The sequence below is a fragment of the Erythrolamprus reginae genome, chromosome 1 (genome assembly GCF_031021105.1).
Source record: "Erythrolamprus reginae isolate rEryReg1 chromosome 1, rEryReg1.hap1, whole genome shotgun sequence".
NCBI classification, from domain to species: domain Eukaryota; kingdom Metazoa; phylum Chordata; class Lepidosauria; order Squamata; family Dipsadidae; genus Erythrolamprus; species Erythrolamprus reginae.
Genome location: NC_091950.1, coordinates 113,011,110 through 113,035,068, shown reverse-complemented (window position 1 = coordinate 113,035,068; position 23,959 = coordinate 113,011,110). Strand labels below are relative to the sequence as shown.

The window sequence follows — 23,959 nt, the reverse complement described above, 5'->3', positions numbered from 1 at the left end:
TCAGTTTGGCTCCGGAGCGAGTAAGTTTATTCTGTGTTATATTGCAGTCATTCCTGCTGTTTTTGAATCATGCTGTAAATACATGAATTTCAGGAGACGGGAGGAGCCATGAAGGAATGTATGTGGAATGTAATTAAGAGAGATAACAGGAGAAAGGAATGTGCCAGTCTGTATTGCATTTTTGAATACGGAAGCGAAGAGAATAAAAATGGAGTTTCTTTTTTTATGAAATACTGCATTCAGTAAGCGTTATTTTTAATAACTGAAGTTCTATCAGAAACCAGAACAGGAGGGGGAGAGTGAGAGAGAGATATTGTACAGATCTTAAATATGCACCTTGGTTTCAAAGTTACCTTTGCATTACGATCATCACTTCAAACAATCACTGCACTAAGCAGCCAGTAAGCAAGGATTTACCTGTACATATCTAAATATTGTTAATGTTATCAGATAAGAATTAAACTGTCTGATTAACTCTGACTCAAGACAAACATAGAACATTTACAAGGTTCTTTACATTAATTTTGCTTCTTGGTGGTTAGATAGATGTATAGAGAAAAGCGTATCAGTTTTCAGAAAAGATTAATGCACTTGTACATGTGTCTGTTTAATGTAGGAAAGAAAACAGAGGAATTCATGGATAAGTACATGATAGGGAAGTTCCCAGGATGAATTTTCGAAACTGGGATAATACTACTCATATATTGGGGGGAGATATAAATAAAGCCACAGTGTAGAATTGGCTTGATTGAGAAATAATCTTGAAATCAGGATAAATTCAGAAGATGGAAAAGATGTCAAACATTTGTATTGCTTAATGTTTATGACTGTGATTCCATTATTTTGGTGTCCCATAGTGACTACCTTGCTTTGTTGGAATCACATGTTCACTATGCTCTTCTTTCAGGATGCACATGGTTTTCACTTCTGAACCATTAATTTCCACTTTGCAGCTGAAAGCGTATTTGCTAAGAAATGTTAAAAAGGCAGGCAGCTGTGTACTTAAAAAATGGTTTTATCTGTCAAACAATTTGGAAGAAACTTTAGTAGCTTAGAATTCAGAAGGAAGTCCAATAGAATTCTTTCATGACTTTCAAATTAATTTTGTCATTGCTAATGAAAAACAGATCTAAGTTAGGGGGAACAGACTATTGTGATTTAAAATGAAGGAGGGAGGGAAGGAGAGAGAGAGGGAGAGAGAGAGAGACCTTGACTTCCAACAGTTCATTTAGTGACTGTTCAGTTACAATGGCACTGAAAAATGTGACATGACCGTTTTTCAGTTATGACCTTTGCCGCATCCCCATGATTATATGATCAAAATTTGGACATATGGCAACTGGTTCATATTTATGACTTTTGCTGTATCCAGGGTCATGTGATCACCTTTTGTGATCTTGTGACAAGCAAAGTCAACGGGAAGCCAGATTCATGTAACCACTAACTTAAAAACTGCAGTGATTCACCTAACAATTGTGCCAAGGAAAGTCGTTAAATGAATCAAACCTAACTTCCCAAATGTCTCACTTAACAGAAGAAATTTTGGGCTCAATTATGGTCATAGGTCGAGGACTCCGTTATATTGGTTTGTTTCTTCATTAGAAACATAGAAGATTGACAGCAGAAAAAGACCTCATGGTCCATCTAGTCTGCCCTTATACTATTTCCTGTCTTTTATCTTAGGAAGGATATATGTTTATCCCAGGGATGTTTAAATTCAGTTACTGTGGATTCACCAACCACGTCTGCTGGAGGTTTGTTCCAAGGATCTACTATTCTTTCAGTAAAAATAATATTTTCTCATGTTGCTTTTGATCTTTCCCCCAACTAACCTCAGATTGTGTCCCGTTGTTCTTGTGTTCACTTTCCTATTAAAATCACTTCCCTCCTGAACCTTATTTAACCCTTTAACATATTTAAATGTTTCGATCATGTCCCCACTTTTCATTCTGTCCTCCAGACTATACAGATTGAGTTCATTAAGTCTTTCTTGCTAAGTTTTATGCTTAAGACCTTCCACCATTCTTGTAGCCTGTCTTTGGACCCGTTCAATTTTGTCAATATCTTTTTGTAGGTGAGGTCTCCAGAACTGAACACAGTATTCCAAGTGGTCTCATCAGCGCTCTATATAGCAGGATCACAATCATTGCTTATTTCACTATGACAATCATTAAGTGTTGTACCTCATGATTCTTGACAAATAATAATAATTAATAATTTATTAGATTTGTATGCCGCCCCTCTCCGAAGACTCGGGGTGGCTCACAACAATAATAAAACAGTGTGACAATGTAAACAAATCTAATATTAAAAAAGCATCTAAAAACCCATCATTTAAAAACCATGCAACACACGCATTCCATACATACAACTATAAAAAGCCTGGGGGAGATGTCTCAATTCCCCCATGCCTGGCGATATAGGTGGGTTTTAAATAGTTTGTGGAAGGCAAGAAGGGTATATCTTTTTCTTTTATGTACACTGAGAGCATGTGCACCAAGACAAATTCCTTGTATGTCCAATCACACTTGGCCAATAAAGAATTCCATTCCATTCCATTCAATTCTATTCTATTCTACTCTATTCTATTCTCTGTATTATGTAAATTGGGGTATAGCACTTAGTTGCCTGATTTCATAATGGATGCTATAAAATTAAAGCAAGTGAAAATATGTGTTTCTTTCATATTTCTGTTACTCAGTGAAAATAAATGTGGTGAAATAGAAGGGAAAGACCCATTGCTCCCTAGTGACCAAGAGTGGTAACTCTCTCCATCATGTGATGAACTAAATAATTCAAGCCTGTTAGACCAAAAAAAAAAAAAATCTAAGGAAAATTCCATAAATCAATTCACTGTAAGAAGCCATTTCCTTTCCTGGAATTTGGTGTAAAAACATTATGTTAATGGACAGGTTAACAGAGACCATTTATATTATTCAATTAAGGCATTTATGATTTTTTTTGACTGCTCTCAAGGGAAGAGCTGGCTTCTGCATTGAAAAAACTCTAGCTAAAGAACAAAATAGCTCCTGTGTTTCATATCCTCTTTAATTTCTCTCCCCTTCTTCTTTTGAATGCTCAGCAAAATAAGAATGCTGAACTATCCTCAAATAACAACATACCTGTTTGTTAACTGGAGGATGCCGAATAGACAAGACCTTACAGACAACCCTCACTCTGTAAAAGACCTTGGAATACTCATATCAAATGACCTAGGTGCCAAAGCCCCCTGCAAAAATATCGCAAAAGAGGCTTCAAGAGTTGTTAATCTAATCTTATGCAGCTTCTTCTCCGGTAATCTCACACTACCAGAGCATACAAAACTTTTGCCAGACCAATACTTGAATGCAGCTCATCTATCTGGAACCCACACCACATTTTGGACATAAATACATTAGAAAGTGTCCAGAGATATTTTAGGAGAAAAGCCTTCCACTCCTCTACTTGCAACAGAATATCTTACGCAACCAGACTTGAAATCCTAGGCTTAGAAAGCTTAGAACTATGCCGCCTTCAACACAACCCAGCACAGCTCATAAAATCACCTGCTACAATGTCTTTCCTGTCAATGACTACTTCAGCTTCAACCGCAACAATACACGAGCACAAAACAGATACAAATTCAAAGTAAATTGCTCCAAACGTGACTGTAGAAAATACGACTTCAACAACTGAGTAGTTTATGCCTGCAACTTACTATATGACTGTAGTTTTGTCACCAAACCCCCAAAACTTTACCCTTAGACTATCCACTGTTGATCTCATTCGATTCCTAAGAGGTCAGTAAGGGGTGTGTGCAAGTGCACCAGGGTGCCTACTGTCCCTGTCTTAATGTTTCACTCTTATTAGTATACATCTCATGTATATAATCAGTATAATATCTATGTATACTACGAATATGTACTTGACAAAATAAGTCTTCGGAGAGGGGCGGCATACAAATCCAAATAATAAATAAATATAAAAATGCTGCTTTACAACTGTACATAATTATATAGAGATGTATCCACACAATACATGTACAAAAATCTCCGCAACACCTTCCTTCTCTTGTGAGAAGGAAGAAACTATATAAATAAAGACTACACTCCTCAAACTCAAGTAGTATAAAGGTTTTATCAGCAATTTAAATTATGTCCAAGAACAAATTGCTCAGAAAGTAGCTATTTGTGGAGTGATTTTACTGATTTTGTTACAATCAAGAATGTGTATGGTTGGATGTATTATAGAGAGAAAGAGTTGATTCCGTTGGAAATACCCTTGAATGGTTTCCTTTCTATTCCTTATCCACATCCATAGGAGAACATACCGTGTTTCCCCGATAGTAAGACACCCCCGATTGTAAGACGTATCGGGGGTTTCAGGGGGGTCGGCTAATATACCGTATTTTTCGCTCCATAAGACGCAGTTTTTTTCCTCCCAAAGTAGGATGAAAAATCAGCCACGTCTTATGGAGCGAAGATGCAGGCAGGGAGGGGGGGGAGGCGCTGGAGCAGAGGGGGGGGGCGGCGATATACTCATCTGGAGACCGCCGCCTCTGTCGCCGCCTCTCCTCTTCCCAACCCCGAAGAGAGCCGCGCCTTTCGGCCTCCGGAAGTGCTGGGCCGGGGGACGCCTCCACCGCGCAGGTTTAGGAGGCAGAGCGGCACCGGAGGAGCGTTGGCGGTTCCGAGCCTTTGGGAAGGCTACGGGAATCGCTTCAGGAGGCGGGGAGGTCTCGAAGCACTGTTCAGAGAGAGAGAGTGGAGGGCGCCATTGTCTTCGCCTCTGCCCGGCAGCTCTGCAGCGAAGAGGAAACAGTCGGGCACCGCCTCCTGGGAGCCCGGCCGACTTTGGAGCCGTTTTGTTTTCGGCCGGACGGAGGCAGTGTGCGGAGGCGAAGACACGGTGCCCGGCCACGCTCCGCCTCCCGGGAGCCCAGCTGAAAACAAAACGGCTCCAAAAGTCGGCCAGGCTCCCGGGAGGCGGTGCACAACTGTTTCCTCTTCACTGCAGAGCCACACGGAGGCGAAGACACGGTGCCCGGCCACGCTCCGCCTCCCGGGAGCCCAGCCGATTTTTGGAGCCGTTTTGTTTTCAGCTGGGCTCCCGGGAGGCGGAGCGTGGCCGGGCACCGTGTCTTCGCCTCCGCGCGCCGCCTCCGCCCGGCCGAAAACAAAACGGCTCCAAAAGTCGGCCGGGCTCCCGGGAGGCGGTGCGCGACTGTTTCCTCTTCGCTGCAGAGCTGCCGGGCAGAGGCGAAGACAACGGCGCCCTCCACTCTCTCTCCCTCTCTCTCTCTCTCTTTTTCTCTCTGTTGCCGGCGTGGTGAACGAGAGAGAAAGAGAGAGAGAAAGAAAGGAGGGGAGAAAGAATGAGAAAGAAAGCGAGAAAGTAAGCAAGAGAGAAAGACAGGGAAAGAAAGCAAGAGAAAGAGAAAGAGAGGGGGGAAGAAAGGGAGGGAAAGACATAGAGGGAGGGAAGGAGGGAGAGAGAAAGAACAAAAAAGAGGGAGGAAGGAAGAGAGAAAGGAAGAGGGATGGAGAGAGAGGGAATGAAAGATGAAGGAAGGGAGAGAGAAAGGGGGAGGGAGAGATAGAAAGGAGGGAGAAGGGGGTAGTTAGGGAGAGGGAAAGGAAGGGCTTGGATAAAGGCAGGGGGAAAGAAAGATAGAAAGGAAAGAGGGAGGGAGAGATAGCAAGGAAAAAGGGAGGGAGGAAAGAGGGAGGGAGAGATAGAAAGGAAAGAGGGAGGGAAAGATAGAAAGAAAAGAGGGAGGGAGAGATAGAAAGGAAAGTGGGAGGGAGGAAAGAGGGAGGAAGACATAGAAAGGATAGAATTATGGATGCAAGAACTTGCTCATGTGTGATAGCTACTTTTTGGCTCAAAATATTTTTGTTCTATTTTCCTCCTCTAAAATCTAGGTGCGTCTTATCAGCAGGTGCGTCTTATAGAGCGAAAAATACGGTAAGCCGTACCCCGAAAGTAAGACATATGTCTTACTTTCGGGGAAACACGGGGGTATTGCAGCCTCCCTCTCATCTAGCTGCCTTGCCGCAGTTGGAGCTCGCGCTCGTGCTGCAGCCAGAGCCGCGCCGCTTCGGCCAGGGCCACCGCCTCGTCCGCCGGGTGGCCCAAGCTCTGGGCGCAGCGCGCCACCGCCAGCTGGCACCAGGCTGCGTAAGGGAGACTCTCCTGGGCGCACAGCTCCCTCGCCAGCGCCGCGAACTGCTCCGACGCCTCCGACACGTTGGGCTTGCACAGGAAGCGCTTGCGGAGCTTAGACGACACCAGCCGGTAGCGCGTCAGAAAGTCACCGCTTCGGCCAGCGCCGCCGCCTCGCCCGCCGGGTGGCCCAAGCTCTGGGCGCAGCGCGCCACCGTCAGCTGGCACCAGGCTGCGTAAGGGAGACTCTCCTGGGCGCGCAGCTCCCTCACCAGCGCTGCGAACTGCTCCGACGCCTCCGACACGTTGGGCTTGCGCAGGAATCACTTGCGGAGCTTAGACGACACCAGCCGGTAGCGCGTCAGGAAGTCGCCGCCGGCTCCGGTGCCCGAAGAGGCCTCGCCCGGGCCGAAGCCCGAAGACGAGCCGGCCCCGGTGCCCGGGACAATATAAGACATACCCTGAAAGTAAGACATAGTGGGGCTTTTGGGGATAAAAAGAAAGTAAGACACTGTCTTACTTTCGGGGAAACACGGTAGAAAAAGTCTACATGTACAGTAAAACTGAATGTCATATCTTTAATCCAAACCCAGTTAACTGCTAGCTGCAAACAGCATATTTTTCTCATTTCTGCTAAAATACACCTTTCCACAGAAATAGTCACAAAAAAAAAATATAGTAGTAAGTGATAGAACGGGTCTGTGTAGTCCAGCTAGCAAAATTACATACAGGTTCAAAGGTTTGGGGCTGCAAAAAATGGCTGGTAGAAGATTTGCCAACAGCTTCCAAACCAGTCCAGGTGTTGGTAGATCTTAATATTTCATTCATTCATTATGTAGTAGTATTTCGTATTTCATGGTACAGTGCCAACAACCTTCCCCTGAAAATGCTCACTCGAATGACCAGACAGCAATTCTCAGTGACAAAGAATAAGGATTTTACTCAATAGTTAACCTTACAGGGCAGATTTCACCCAAATTTGATTGTCATGTCATTACTGAACCTAGCGTTTGACAGCAATTGCACCAGTGTGTATTCCCTGCATTCATTTTATGTGATAGGTCATTTAGCAAGATAACAAAAACCAACTAAGGACCATATCTTGGAAGATAATCCCATGGAGCCAGAGAATCAGATCAATTCATGAGTCTGGGGCTACAATCTTTTCTGTCATCTTTCCCAGAAAGTGAAGATTGGTATATCATTATATAATTACGACTGTATGTAGTTTTATAACTTTCCCAAATCAAAGGGAACTTTAATAAAACACGCATATTATTTCTCTTTCTCTCTCTCAGTACCTTTTAATGCTGTGATCCTTTCCCCCCAGGCCTATACAATTTATGCATGGTATGTTTGTGTGTATGTTTGGTTTTTAATAAGGGAGTTTAGTTATTTTAAATATTAGATTTGTCACATGCTGTTTTATTATTGTTGTTAGCCGCCCCAAATCTACAGAGAGGGGAGGCATACAAATCAAATGAATGAATGAATGAATGAATGAATGAATGAAAGAATGAATAAATGATGGCGGACCTATGGTATGCGTGCCACAGGTGGCATGCAGAGCCACATCTTCTGCCACACAAGCCTTGGCCCTAGCTCAGCTCCAGCACACATGTGCATGCTGGCCAACCGATTTTTGGCTTGCGCAGAAGCTCTGGGAGGGTGTTTCCAGCCTCCTACTGGATCCACCAGAAGTCAGAAAATAGAAGAGCAGGGTGTGTGTGTGCACATGCATAGGATGATGGGGCGTGCGAGGCAGCATTGAATCATGGTTGTGTGGGCATATGCGTGTGTGCAATCGCGCATGCACTTTTGTTACCCAAGGAAAAAAGGTTCACCATCACTGCTTTAATGGCTTTCAGCTACCATGCTGATTAAAATTTAAAAAAGCAGCATTAGCAAATGTTGATCTAGATTACATTTACTTTGAAAGTGCCAAATATAGTTACCTGGATGGAAAATGAATTATTTTTCTGCTACATATTTAATCGGTTGTACTTATTATTGTGGTGGGAAATTGTGCCTCTTTGCTACCAGGAACAGTCTCATCTTCAATAACCAGAGCAAAATATCTCTGCAACATGAGAAGTGAATTGCTCAGCATCATCTAGGACAGTGATGGCAAACCTATGGCACAGGTGCCACAGGTGGGACGCGAAGCCATATCTGCTGGCATGCGAGCCGTTGCCCTAGCTCAGCTCCAACTTTCATGTGTGTGTTGGCCAGCTGATTTTTTGGCTTGACAGAGGCTCTGGAAGGGCATTTTTGGCTTTCAGCGAGCCTCCAGTGATATGGGGAGGGCATTTTTAACCTCCCCTGGCTCCAGGGAAGCCTTTGGAGCCAGGGGAGAGTGAAACACAAAACTACTGGGCTCATCATAAATTGGGAAACAGGCCGTTTTTGGCCACCAGGGGGCGGGGGAAGTTGTCTTCATCATGCATGCTCTTTTGGCAACTTGGAGGAAAAAAAGGTTCACCATCACTGGTCTAGGATGACAAGATAGTCCACTCTCTTTCGATGAAAAACTATTTTGCATGGAAGACTGTGAAAAGTCAATGAAACAGCAACTTTGACACTGAAAAGTGAGCTACTACTTTGCCAAACTATATCGAATAGGCACATTAGGTGATGAAAATATAACATGTAAAAATAAAATAAGCATCTCTAGGCTGGATTACCTCCTGCCCACCTATCTATCTATTCACATATCATTAAAGCTACTTTATTCATCTGATGCAATGAATGACATCCCATGAAAGCTTATGCCTTTTAATTAAGCTTTAATTAAATTTAATCTAAATGCTAATTGGAAAAGGTGCTGTCAGATTCCTTCTGAGTTTTAGAATTTAGAAGGTGATCCTCCCTCTTCCTGATGTTTTCAAGCTGCTTTGTACAGTAGACAAATTCATTTGGTTCGTAAAAGCCAAGTGTTAGTACTAGTTTTTGCAAAAAGCAATATAAATATGTACAGAAAATTAATAATGGCATACTAGCATACCCCTAGTTCTGCACTATAATACAGAGCACACAAATTCAAACAATAATGAGTGCCTTTATTATTGTTAGCCCAATGGCTGCAGCTCTAAAGCCTTTTCATATACTGATGCAAAAGTTTGGAGTGAGTAAAAACGGATATACTGAGAAGAAGCATGGACACTATTAAATATAAATGCATTTAATAAAAAATACCACAAATCACAACTATTTGAGAATAGAGCATTGCACCTTGACCATTTAGACAGGAGTATTTTTCATTGACCATAAAAATAAAAAACAGTTTTTATTACTCAGTTTATAAGTGATATATTTATGACTTTAAGATTCTATCTAAGGTGATACAATCTAGGAATTGTATTCCACTAAGAACTGCCAAAATACTGTTTTCATTCTCTTTCCTTCCTGACTAGAAAGATATTTTGTTCTTTTTGCCTGCTTCTTGTTTTCTTTTCTTTCCTGGCCCAGCAGAATCCTTTTTTTAAAAAAAAAAATATTATTTATTCTTTGTCCAATATACAATACATATGAAAGAGAATAGACATTGAGTAATATATATAAAGATAGTAAGTAAAAAAGAAGAGAAATATATGAGCGGGAGAGAATATATATGATATATGAATAAGGAAAGACAATTGGACAGGGGATGTTAGGCACACTAGTGCACTTATGTACGCCCCTTACTGGCCTCTTAGGAACTTGGAGAGGTCAATCGTGGATAGTCTAAGGGAGAAATGTTGGGGGTTGACATTATTGAGTCCGGTAATGAGTTCCACGCTTCGACAACTCGATTGTTAAAGTCATGTTTTTTACAGTCAGGTTTAGAGCGCTTAATATTAAGTTTGAATCTGTTGCGTGCTCTTGTGTTGTTACGGTTGAAGCTGAAGTAGTCGTTGACCGGAAGGACGTTGCAGCATATGATCTTGTGGGCAATACTTAAATCGTGTTTTAGGCGCTGCAGTTCTAACCTTTCAAGACCCAGGATAGTTTTCCTCTTGTTCACTGTGATAGCTGAGACATTCTTTTATTTGTTGGCATATGCTTCTGTAGCGGCTTTTAAAGTTGGTTACCGGGCCTTTTTTGTTTCTACGGCAGAGGGATCTTTTTTTGGTTTGTAGTTTCTTTATCGAGACAGGTACGTTATTTTTTTGTTTTCTTCTGGAAAAGGTGAGTGGTACATGTATAGGATGAAAATAACATAATAGCAAAATCTTGCTTACTTGATGTCTTTCTGATCCTCATCTGGCAGAGAGACCCCTACAGCGGGGCAGTGAGATCCAATCCTTCTCAGTTGTCTCCTCCTTCTTGATTCCTGGCCCATCTTCCCTAACTAAGCCTTATTTCACACTATCTCCTTACAGCTGCTTCAGAAGCAGGGTCTGCCATGGTAAAGGATTCTCTTATGCCAGTCTTGATAGATTTTGAGGTGCCAATTGCACAGTTCAGTGGATACAACCCTGCTAAGTCTGGGAGAGTTATAATAACACATATCATGACCTAGACCAGTGATGGCGAAGCTATGGCATGTGTGCCACAGGTGGCATGCAGATCCATATTGGGAGGCATGCAAGTTGTTACCCTATGTCAGCTCCAGGGCACATGCATATGCTAGCCAACTGATTTTCGGCCTTGGGGAAGGTCAAATTACCCTCCAGAGGCTTTAGGGAATTTTCCCTGAAGCCCCGGAGTGCAAAAAAACACCCAACAGACAAACTAGAACAGTGTTTCCCAACCTTGGCAACTTGAAGATATCTGGACTTCAACTCCCAGAATTCCCCAGCCAGTGAATGCCAAGGTTGGGAAAAACTGAACTAGAAGTTCATTTTTTTCACTGTCCCTGCCTTCAGTGAGATCTGTGCACATGTGCAGGGAGGGAATTATGCACATGCACATGGGACAGCGCAAGAATGCGCATGCATGGGAGAGGAAATGGGTGTGGCCATCTGCACGCATGCTAACACACACACACACATAACCTTTAGGCATGCAAAACAAAAAAGTTTCACCATCACTGATCTAAACTGTGCATCTATGTAGTGCTTGGCACCAGGGCCTCCCTAGATAAGAACCTCAGTGTCTACAAAGTACAATGGTCCCTCTACTTAAGAACTTAATTCGTTCCATGACCAGGTTCTTAAGTAAAAAAGTTTGTAAGCAGAAGCAATTTTTCTCATAGGAATCAATGTAAAAGCAAATAATGCGTGCAAACCCATTAGGAAAGAAATAAAAGCTCGGAATTTGGGTGGGAGGAGGAGGAGGAAGAAGAGGAGGACAGATGCTGCCGAAGGAAGAAGGTGAGATGAGGGGAATCAAAAAAATTGAAAACTTTAAGGCTTAAAGTTTGACTCTGAGGCGGCGAGGAGGAGCACGCGCCTCCCATACACCCAGCACGAGGCTGCCTCCCATACACTGCGCCAGAGAGAGAAACCCAGGGGGAATGGTAGGAAACTGGCTGGGCCTTCGTTCCGCTCTCAAATTTCCTGGGAAATTTTTCTGGGCTCAAGTTCTTAAGTAGAAAATGGTTCTTAAGAAGTGGCAAAAAAATCTTAAATACTCAGTTCTTATCTAGAAAAGTTCTTAAGTAGAGGCGTTCTTAAGTAGAGCTACCACTGTATTGTTGTAGAAAATGACTTGGAGATCTGCATGTGGCCCATGTTTGAGACTCTTGCCTTAATAATTTATTACAACAACATAAATTCTTACCTGATAAAAACAATTCTTCTTGTGCTTTTGCTCTAGCTTGGTCAGAAAAGCATCTTTTCTTCAACCATTCAGCCTCAAATTCACTGGTGTGGTCATCTGGCCATACAACAGTTACCTTCTTCCATGAAATAGAAACAAGCATTGAAAGGCATACACTTGTATCATCAGTAGCACAGTCTGAATACCACTTTATTCACAATCATTTCATGGAGTTCTCTTGGCCTTGCAAAGACAAATGAATTCCATGCAAGCGAATATCTTGTACCTTTGCAAAGAACAAAATTTACACTACAGCAAGGTTACAAAATGAGAGATAACTGACTTGGTAAAAACACTTGTTAAAACGATTTTGGGACAGCAACAGACTGCAAAAATATTGGTCAACAGAATGATGTGATCACAGAAAAGGTAGATTTTAGGGTGCATCAACAGAAATCTAACCTCTAAATCAGGTTGTCTCTTTGGCCAAAACAGCTGGAGTCACGTGATTTTGTTTTATGGTTTTACTACATGGTTTTATTTTGATGTATCGCAATGGTTGCATTCATTTTATCACAACTGCACATACACATAAACTCTTTTACCTTTTTCTGTTCTGTCAAAGTGACATCCTTCACCTCGATATTGATATCCAGATTTTCTAGAAGCAGTTTGCGTGCTTTAGCAGAGTGTAGGAAACAATGTGGACACTGGCAATTGTCTCGTAGCCACACTGAAGGATACAGGCTCTCACTGCCATCTTCCCAATGAACACAGATAAATTGTTTTTTCTCTGGAGTTTCCACTTTCTGGATAGTTGTGCCAACACTGAAGGTCTGAACTGCCTGTGCTATCCTTGCTGAATGTAATCCAGGTTTACTGCTGAATGAAAAATACTTTTGATAACTCAGCTTGCCCTTTGGTATTTGCAGCAAAATTCGAGAGCAGTCTTCATAAAGTTTTGTCCTTAGCAAATTTTTAGCAAGTGACATCCACATTTTACTTTCACTTGCTTAGTCTTCCCTTCATCAATGCCTTCTCCTATGAAAGTTGTCTTCCATCAATTCTGTAAGAAAAAAAATGGTTTGAATGGTTAAAAGAAGGGGAAAAAACATATTTGGAGGAGTGTTTCTTTCTGCTTTCAGTGATTCCCTATCCCCTATTACCCATCCCATAATAAAGTCTCACTGACTTTATTTTGCGGGTTAACTTAATTTTTCTCTTGAGAATGCAAGGTTGTTCCTGCTGCTCATGCTCAATTCACAAAAGAAATACCATCTTTTTTTCCGAAAATAAGATCCCATCTTATATTTTTTTGAACCCTGAAATAAGAACTTAGACTTATTGCCACACTCAAAAGCCCTATTATTATCAGGGCATGTATTTCTGAAAGTTAATTGCATCTTACTAAAATAAGGAATTATTCTTGAATACCGAGTACAAAGGTACTTGCCACTAAATAACAATTTTAGGTATTTTCATTGATTTAATGAAAGAGAGGAACTGAATGCCCTACGGATAAAACAGTGGAATATAAATTCAAATGACAGAAACACCGGAAGCTAGGCATCTATGTAACAAAATTAAATACATCTGGTAAAGTTGTATATTGATTATTTTCCTTGTTACTTGCCAATAGTGTATAGCAATAGCATTTAGACTTATATACCGCTTCACAGTGCTTTACAGCCCCTCTAAGTGATTTACATAATCAGCATATTGCCCCAAACAATCTTGGTCCTCATTTTAGCAACCTTGGAAGGATTGAGACAACCTTGAGCCAATGGGGATCGAACTGCAGAACTGCTGGCAGCTGGTGATTAGGAGAAGTAGCCTGCAGTACTGCATCCTAACCACTGTGCCACTTTTAATGTTACAGTATATGCTAACAATTGAGTAAACTGCTTTGCTTGGTAAACTGAATCTTCTCTCTTCCCCATTCATATTCTCCTGTAGCTGTGAATGCTGCATTAGCCTCTCAATAAACAAAGCTTTTCTGAGAATGTGAAATTAAGGGCACCAGAGATCACTAAATAGCTTCCTTGACATGATTTTTCCCAAATGTGATAGGTTTCCATAATTAATACCTTTTGCTTGGGATTCCCTCCTCCACAAAACCACAATAGAGTGAAAGTCTCTGAACTTATACACAAAGTCTCTGAACTTATACGATGAAAAATTATCCATATGTATATGTGATGGAAAACTCAATACATTATTATGGAAGAACATGAATATATGTATAAAAATATCATACACATCCACACACACACGTGTGTGTGTATAATATACATTACAGAAATGAGATCAAATATGTGAAAATTAATCACTGTTGATTTTTCTGTACATTTGCATGCAAGAAGATAATTCTTATATCTTTCCACACTTATAGATGCACCCTTTCTTACCACAAACAGGCAAGTAAAAACATGCTCACAATTGGACTCAGATCTACACAATGGCCTGACAGTCAAAACATGCTGAAGAAAATGGGTAATTAAATGAAACAACCAGTTAATCTACTACACATGTTCTTTCCTTATTGTTTATATATTGAATATCTTAATTATTGCTGATAGGGTCTGCTGGGGGAAGGTAAAAAATGCTTTAATTGCAAATAAACGGCCCATTTTCACCCATTTTCCCCTCAAAAATGGGGATGCTTTAGCCCCAATCCCCAGGAGCATTCTACAGGCCTCCCAATCCCCCTCTGAATACCAATTTTGAAAAAAAAGAAAAAGCCAATACCAATCAATTTTGCACAAAAATGGGATGCGGCGGGCAGGACTTGGAGAGGCCACAAATGGCTGTATTCAGTGTACAGTATAAGACTCTTTTAGGGAGGAAAAAGGTGAGTCTTATATTCCAAAAAATACAGTAATCAAAATATTGTTTTCATTCTCCCTAAATCTTATCATTTTTATACCAATCCCTCATTCCATTCAACAGAATTACCTACTTCATTTCTTTGCTTCATTTGCTTCTATGCTTCATTTCTTTTCAGTGAAATAGCTTATTGCTACTATCTCTTAGGCTTCTTTATTTATTTCAGTTTAAGGGGTTCATGGATCCCTTCAAATGTTTCCCTAATCTGAACAACAGAAACTAACACAATGGTACCTGTACTTAAGAACTTAATTCGTTCCGTGACCAGGTTCTTAAGTAGAAACGTTCTTAAGTAGAAGCAATTTTTCCCATAGGAATCAATGTAAAAGCAAATAATGCATGCAAACCCATTAGGAAAGAAATAAACCTCGGAATTTGGGTGGGAGGAGGAGGAGGAAGAAGAAGAGGAGGAGAACAGTCGCTGCCAAATGAAGAAGGTGAGGTGAACGCCTGCTTTTGCCTTTCTGCACCCAGACGCTCCAAAAGGCAATCTCGTGCTGGGTGTATGGGAGGCAGCGCAAGGGAGTCACCACAGCGAAGTGGTTTATTCCCTCTCCAAGCGCCCAAAGAAAGGAAAACACTCCGTTCACTCTGGGCTGCCAAAGTCTCTTTAAGCGCCACCAAAAGGCTCCTCTGGCAGCCCAGAAAAGCCCAAGATGGCCAGGATTAAAGGGGGAATGGCAGGAAACTGGCCGGGCCTTCGTGCTGCTCTCAAATTTCCTGGGAATTTTTTCCAGGCTCGGGTTCTTAAGTAGAAAATGGTTCTTAAGTAGAGGCAAAAAAAATCTTGAACACCTGGTTCTTATCTAGAAAAGTTCTTAAGTAAAGGGGTTCTTAAGTAGAGGTACCACTGTATAGAAGTCATGCTTAATTGTGTTGATGATATACAGAAACATGTATTTGAAGAGTGAAAATCAAATCACCATGTACACAAGCATATATCCTGTAGTGTCCCATACAGTACTGCAGAGAAGAGAGGTAAATAAACAGAAATTTAAAAATTAAGAAGCAATTTCTCTTTGTAGCAGCCAGCTGGTACAGTATGTGGATAGCTCTGTAATACCTGGCCAGTAAGTAAGTGAGGGTTATTCCATGTTGTTTTTCCCTGAACTGCCTCCTTCATTCACATACCCCTGGTTCCTCTGCCCTGTCCCCCAATTGTAGAAATATCAAACTGGATGACTAGAATGGTGGAAGACAATTTTCTCGACTCTAGCTTTCATTAATGCTGTGTTGTCTGTCACTCAAACGTCAATAGATACCAGTTGCAATTCAAAAATCTGCTGATTAAACCAAGCTAAATTTAAAGTCAGTTTCTTTGGACCGTTTCTTAAAATTTGATAAAGTAATCCCAGCACAATTTCTTTATCTATAATGAAACCTTTTTATACTATTAGTCTAGTACATTATGATTTTTCTGAATAAAACTAAATATTAATTAGGTTTCTTCTTAAATAAAAATTATATAAAGATTTTTCCCTGAACTGCCTCCTTCATTCACACACTAAATGTCTTATTCAAAAGGAATAAATAGTGTTTAGGGTCATTAACTGAACATAAAACTTGTAGCAATCAAAAACGAAATAACTGAATTATTTAGTTATTGGATTGCCCACATTTTTACTGGTCTCTGGGTAGTGATCCTTACAAACCACCAACACCACTTGCACACAGACTTAAACCACAATTTTATATTATGTGGCCTATAACTTATTCAGACCTCTGATCTATTGTGGGATGAATCATATCTGTTTTTCAGGGTTGCTGAAAACTTACCTTCTCTCAAATAAGTATTGACTATAGCCTGGATACAGCTTCCAGTCCTCTCCCTAGCAGCTTTCACAAACCAATTGAGGCAGGCTGTCCAATCCACAGATGAAGAACTGAAATAACAGCACTATCCACTTTCTTGACATTCACACACTCAAAACCTCAGAGTGATCTAGTGATTAAGGCAGGCTAGAAATCAGGCAACTAGTCCCGCCTTTGGGAATGTCATGCTCTCAGCCAAACTCATCTCATAGGATTGTTATTGTGGGGAGAATGGGAGAAAGGAATATTAGTAGGTTCAATGTTTGAGTTATTTAGAAAAATAAGTAAGGAGAGGACAAAAATAACTAACTAATAAATAAATAACACCCCCAAAGGTAACAAAATGTAACCTATGCCATACTATCCATTTATCCATCCATATATCTGTACTATCAATTTAAAAGTTTTTAAATTTCTTTTAAAGGTTCAGTGTGTTCAGTGGTCTATCATCACGTTAATTTCTTACACTGTGTTAAATGAAATTTATGGTTTTAGTCATCTGCAACAAACCAAGTGAATTAATCAGAACTCATATGGTGTAAAAAGATTGTGCCTCAACTGCAAGGTTGTGATCTCTTGATATACTGCTGAAAAAATTAAAGGAAACACTTAAACAGCCCAATATAACTCCAAGTAAATCAAACTTCTGTGAAATCAAACTGTCCACTTAGGAAGCAACATTGATTGACAATCAATTTCACATGCTGTTGTGCACATTCAACTTTGTACAGAACAAAGTATTCAACCAGAATATTTCATTCATTCAGATCTAGGATGTGTTATTTGAGTGTTCCCTTTATTTCTTTTGAGCAGTATATTAAAATATTACATATCACATGAATATTCCTCTGGGGTATATACATTTTTTAAAAATGGAAATAACTCTATGGTGATATATCTATATCTATATACCTCTACCTCTATCTCTACCTCTGTCTGCCTGCCTGCCTGCCTGCCTGCCTGCCTGCCTGCCTGCCTGCCTGCCTGCCTGCCTGCCTGCCTGCCTGCCTGCCTGCCTGCCTGCCTGCCTATCTATCTATCTATCTATCTATCTATCTATCTATCTATCTATCTATCTATCTATCTATCTATGTTGTATTGCTCTACTGTGAAGGCCAACAGGAGCAAAAATTAATCAACTGCCACTGAGGAACTTCATGATCCTGAATTTAACTGCAAATTTTGAAGGGATATTTGAACGTTCAGATTTAATTTTCTTTTTGATTTTGTGATGGATTTTCAAATACTGTATGGCTGCATGGCTGCATATTCACATGGGAGAATCACCCCATTTTCCCATGTCAGTGTGTTAACCGATTGAAATAAAACCAATTGCATTCACACAATCGTTATATAAATTTGTTGTACGTACACGAAATTTTGCTTTGGATGATTATGTCTCACCTATGTCATACTTACTTAAGATTAATCTAATAAACTAAACAGGTACTTGTGAAATCCTACCTTACAGGTGACTCATTGGCTTCTTTACACTCATTATTTTCAGTCTCATACAGTGGGCAATACTTCTCCTCCCACTCTCGATCCCGATTGCCCGGCGGACAAACCGCAGCTACAGTGGGGAAACCACAACGTTTCTACAAATTGTAAGAGCTGAGCCGTGCAGCGAGACATTAGAAACGGGACAACCAGCAAAGGGCCGTGGCCAGCTCCCGCTTTGACAGGGCGGAGAGTAAGCGGCTGCCAACAAGATTGAAAAGTAGGGCAAAGGTCGGCTCTCGGGCTATAAGTAACAACTCTGAAGGTCACTAAAGCAAGAGAGAATTGCGCGCAGGCTCAACTCAGCCTTTAGGAGGCAGCGTAAATCTACGCCCGCATTGCACCCTGGGAGATGGAGTAGGGTCGGTGGCCTTTAAAAAAAAGGGAATTCTAGCTGCAGTTAGGCTCCTCGGAAAAAAAAAATGTATGTATTTCTTTTCCGGAGGAAACCCAGCGGGCGAGTAAAAGCTTAGCTTGTTTGGAAAGCCGGATCAGTCAGCCGGGATCGCCGTCGACTGGGCTAAAGCGCTCAGAGATGGGAAAGGAAACTTTAAACTTGCACGAAAGCTCTCACATGGTTTACAGCAGAGGTCTTCGAACTTGGCAACTTTAATACTTGCGGAGAATTCTGGGAATTGAAGTCCGCAAGTCTTAAATTTGCCAAGTTTGGGGACCCTTGGTTTACAGGAACCGCACCGACCAGAGCAGGAGGCAGCCCGACTCGCACCGCGCAGCGCCTCCTGGAAGAGATGGAGGCGAAGGAAATGTATCCCCCCCCCCGCCCGCCCTACACCTGCCCAGAGAGTGCACATTGAAAAGGTGCTTCTAGCTAATCGGCTATCCTTGGGCAATGAATTTGCCCTCCGATTTGTAGTAGAAACGTTGTGCAGCGGGAGGGAGTTTTGTTTCTGCATTCTCCTCTGTCGTGCCGTGGGAACTCTCCGCTATTTGAGGGGGGGGGATTTAAAGTATTTAATGCTGTTCTGTTCGAAAAAAGTTGCAAATCTTCAGTTCGGGTCACATACGACCCGGACCGAAAACCCTTCATTTGAAGTGCTTATGTTTGGTCAATTTGAAAACTTTTTTCACTTGGAAAGTAGTCTGAACATTTCTGCACACAATGATATGAAAATTGAAATGAAAAAAGTAAATCTTATTGGTTTATTTTGCGGATATAATGCACGCCCCCCCCCGTTTTTGTGAATTTTTTTCAATTTATGGATAGTTTTTGCTTGCAAAATCCATTCTATTTTTCTAAAGTTGGTGTGGGATTGGTAGCTTGAACATTTCTGAACATAATGATATGAAAATTGAACTGGAAAAATTGATGCATATTGGTTTATTTTGTTGATGAAATGCATGCCCCCCCCCCGTTTTTTTGAAATAGTCTTCACTTTATGGATAGTTTTGCTAGCAAAATCCATTCTATTTTACTAAAGTTGGTGTGGGATTGGTAGCTTGAACATTTCTGAACATAATGATATGAAAATTGAACTGGAAAATTGATGCATATTGGTTTATTTTGTACATAAATGTATGCCTCCCCCCGTGTTAAATTATTTCAATTTATATAAAAATTATGCTGCTAATTTCAAACTTACATACTTTTTTTTAGTAAAATGGATTTGTTTCATAAAATTAGTTCTCTGGCTACAATGTGGTTGATTTTCAAAAGGATATTCCAAATATTTCTAGCCAAATATGTATAAAAAGTGACAATAATGGCACACAGCAAGGCCGAAGGGGGGTGGCCCTTTTGTGGCAAAAATAAACCAATAAGAACCATTTTTTCCAGTTCATTTATATTTTTCTTATATTCAGAAATGTTCAATTTAGTATATCAAACCTTTTGGGGGGAAATTTCTTAGGGATTTGTAGCCTTAAAAAATAGAAATTGACACAAAATTCAGAAAGGATGGGGGGAGGGGCTTTTTGATCAAAATAAAAATATAAGTCTCAATTTTTCCAGTTCAATTTTCATATCATTATGTTCATAAATGTTCAAACTAGTTTTCCAGTTGAAAAGGTTTTCAAAAAGACCAAATTCAAGTACCTAAAAAAAATCATTTTGGTCTGGGTCTATATGACCCGAACAGACTAAACGTGACTTTTTTTTTGCCCAGAAAAAATTTTTTTCCCCCACCCCCACAAATATTTTTTTGATGATCAGCATTGTTAAATTGAGTAAATGAATGCCTAAGATTTTAAAGAATATTTCGGATTTGGAACATAAAAAAATAAAAAGTGAAAATGGTTGCAAGCAGCCAAGGGGGGGGGGCGGGCTTATTTCTGATGTTAAAAAACCAGTAAGAATCATTTTTTTCAGTTCCTTTATATTTTTCTTATATTCAGAAATGTTCAAGCTACCAATCCCACACCAACTTTAGTAAAATAGAATGGATTTTGCAAGCAAAACTATCCATAAATTGAAAAGCATTCACAAAAACGGGGGGGGCATGCATTATATCAGCAAAATAAACCAATAGGATTTACTTTTTTCATTTCAATTTTCATATCATTGTGTGCAGAAATGTTCAGACTACTTTCCAAGTGAAAAAAGTTTTCAAATGGATCAAACATAAGCACTTCAAATGAAGAGTTTTCGGTCTGGGTCGTATGTGACCCGAACTGAAGATTTGTAACTTTTTTTGCCCAGCAAAAACTAAGCCCCCCCCCCCCCCCCCAAAAAAAAAAAAAATTCTCATAGAAAGAACCCCTGAAATGATGAAAAGTCATGAAATTTCAAGTTTCAGATATGCAGGGAAAATGTTTTACAGGGGACTCAAACTTGGCTTCAGGTCACATAGGACCCGAACAGAACAGCAGGGTTGGAAGTTTTAAAAAAGATGATGGATAACCATTTGTCCGAAGTAGTGTAGGGTCTCCTGCCCTTCCGACTCTGTTGTTATTATGATTCGTCCTTTTTATGCCGTGGCTTTAACTCGGAGAGGGGACTGGATTATGCCAAGCCGTAGTTGATTCAACGCAGATGAAGAAGGAGGAGGAGGAGGAGGAGGAGGAAGAAGAAGAAGAAGAAGGAGAAGAGAGAAGAAGAAGAAGAAGAAGAAGAAGAAGAAGAAGAAGAAGAAGAAGAAGAAGAAGAAGAAGAAGAAGAAGAAGAAACCACCCTATTTTCTTCTTCTATCTAGGCGGGTATTCTCACTTTTTCTGTGTCTTGCCGGAGCAAGAGATTTTTCCGGCTGCTTATCTGATGCAGGGTCCAATTGCAACATCTACCGTATTTTTTTTTAAATTCGACTAAATTCAGGCTATCAAATTAGAAACATAGAAGACTGGCGGCAGAAAAAGACCTCATGGTCCATCTAGTCTGCCCTTATACTATTTCTTGTATTTTATCTTAGGATGGATATATGTTTATCCCAGGCATGTTTAAATTCAGCTACTGTGGATTTACCAACCACATTTGCTGGAAGTTTGTTCCAAGCATCTACTACTCTTTCAGTAAAATAATATTTTCTCACGTTACTTCTAGTCTTTCTACCAACTAACCTCAGATTGTGCCCCCTTGTTCTGAGGTTAGTTGGGGGAAAGACTAGAAGTAGAACTAGAAATTAAATTCTTTGTTTTAGAAAAATGCATTTGCAAATATGAACTGAAGAGAGTGCAATACGGAGGTGACACCTTTGTGTAATTCAGACCTGACAACCCCCCCTCCCCCACACACACACATCCCAGGTTGCAGGTGTAGAGATTTGACCTGTCTGGGGTCAGGAAGTACTAGGTGCAATTTGCTGGTTGGTGGCTCCAGGAGCAATGGTTACTCAGATTTGTCCACGATCCCTCCCACTTGCAGTTCCCTCAGCACCTGAGAAGAATTTAGATGCAAGTAGTGATAGCAAATGGCTACATGGTGGGCAGAGAATGCTGCAGTGTATTGCTTTATATACAGTAGTTCTGCAGATTGTATGCAACAAAAATTCTTGCTTGCTTAATGTTATCTCTTAACGTGTTCTGTCTTAATATGCATTTGAACGAGGCAGTTGGCAACCAATTTGGTGGGGGAGGCAGAAATTTGGAGCCTTTGTTTGCTGCTAAGTTTATTTTCACCAGCAGTTGACCTGATGGAAAGCTATCTTTGTGCTACTAAAACACTGGTGTCTGATTGTTTTCACATTTTTACCACACATTCAATATAACTACCGTCTGGTAAGTTCTGAATCATTCTTTCCCAGGCTGGTGTCTTGAAAAATGGATTGAATTTTAATTCTCTTAATTTTCATCATCCTCAGCTACTACTGGAAGCAATGTGAGTGGTCCAACTCATTTGGAAAGCACCAAGTTGAACAAAACTGTCAAGTTTTTCCAAGTACTGAAAATGATTGATTATGTAACATAAAGTTGTAGTCAGTTCTTAGTCACCATACATATAGATTCTAAAATCTGAATTGTAATGAGTTATGGTTTTCTAATCAGTCCATAGCTCATGATTTCAACAATCTATTCAAGGTGAATCATATTAGCTTCCTAGAGTGATATGAGAATTAATTCAAATGTCCAGATTGTTCATTTTTGAAGATCAGATGTTCAAAGATTTCTTAATTAAACCTTATACATTGTGCTTGTATTTGATAACATTAAGGCAGGGAATGATTTCACTACATAAAATTTTGAGATTGAATTCAGAAAGATGATGTCATGATTCCATTTCATTTCCAAGTATAGTTCTGTTTGAAATATTTCTTCTGAACAGAAAGAGAAAACTGCAATATCAGCAGATTTCTTTCTTTAGCCTTTGGCACCAATTGCTTCACAGTTCAGAAAATGTGATTTGTGTTAACTGGTTTATTGTGGGTGCAAATGAAAATAGGAATGCTTAAGTTACTATTACTTAGTTCCAAAGAAGAGTAAAAATGGAACAAGCAGATATTATTTTTGACTGAATTGTATAATATTCTGAAGGATTTTGGTAGGGGAAGAATTCTGTTAAGTGGCATGAAAGAGACAATGCTGAGAATGGGGTGAATAAAGAAAAAGTGATTGAGCCTTTTAGAAGCCCAAGAATGAATTAGAAGAGTGACTGTTGAATACAGTATCTAATTAGAAAAAGATCTGTTTGTTTCAAATGTGTGGCTTAAGCATGTCTATTATTCATACAAGACAACAAAATGAATACAAGAAATCCACAGGTTAATAATGTCCCAGTTTAAGGACAACCCACAAATAAGAATATTGTAGCAAAATTCAAGTTAAATACACAATGATTCAAATTAAATAAACAATGATTCAAATGCATCACACAATATTACTTATTCAGTATACAATATTGTTTTGGCTTTCAGTTTAAGAATAGATTTAAGAATGGAACCTGTTCTTAAATTCTGAGCTACCTGTACAGTTCAAAAAGTATGACTGTGTTGATTGTTTACAATGAAAAATTGAAAGAATTAGTGAAGTATATTAATGCAATAAAAGTTTATAAAAGCATTATTTTATAATAGCAAAAATGGATTCTGGGAGGAATGGCCGTGGAAGAAAGAGAATATACAGGTATGAATATATATTAGATTCTCATCTTGAATCTCTAGAAGAGTACAGTATGGCCATAGATATAAATGGTGTAACTAGATAAATGTTAAAATATGGATGTGTTTTGTTGTGAAGAATCTGTGTGTGAGGATTATACTGTATGTCTCATAATAGAAGAAATGATGTTATAATTAGTGTTATTTGTGAAGTGTGCGGGTATTTAGCAGAATACTGATTGAAAGATAGTAACAAAAGTTGGGAATTATAGATTCATTTTTTTGTTTGGCAAGATGGTGCAGACTAAATTCTGCTCTTTAGCAGGTCACTGAGAAATTTATTTATTTATTTATTTATTTATTTTTATTTATTTATTTTTTATTTATTTATTTATTAGATTTGTATGCCACCCCTCTCCGTAGACTCAGGGTGGCTCACAACATATAATAAA

The 23,959-nt window shown here is 40.0% G+C and overlaps 1 protein-coding gene across 3 annotated transcripts in view; it reads right to left on the bottom strand.

Annotated features, from left to right (window-relative positions):
- BBOX1 (gamma-butyrobetaine hydroxylase 1) overlaps nucleotides 1–18,345 on the bottom strand; it is a 55,852-nt gene extending 37,507 nt beyond the window's left edge. Inside the window, exons 1-3 of one of the 3 annotated variants that reach the window (XM_070761979.1) lie at nucleotides 17,989–18,345; nucleotides 12,432–12,892; nucleotides 11,848–11,965 (exon numbers count right to left, since the gene is read on the bottom strand). In XM_070761979.1, coding sequence (XP_070618080.1) covers nucleotides 11,848–11,965; nucleotides 12,432–12,824 — 511 coding nt within the window. In that variant the 5' untranslated portion in view covers nucleotides 12,825–12,892; nucleotides 17,989–18,345. Of the gene's footprint in view, nucleotides 1–11,847; nucleotides 11,966–12,431; nucleotides 12,893–16,488; nucleotides 16,576–17,988 lie in introns of those variants that run through there. The other 2 variants (XM_070761989.1, XM_070761987.1) reach the window with 2 other exon arrangements.
- Between the last annotated feature and the right edge of the window lie 5,614 nt (nucleotides 18,346–23,959).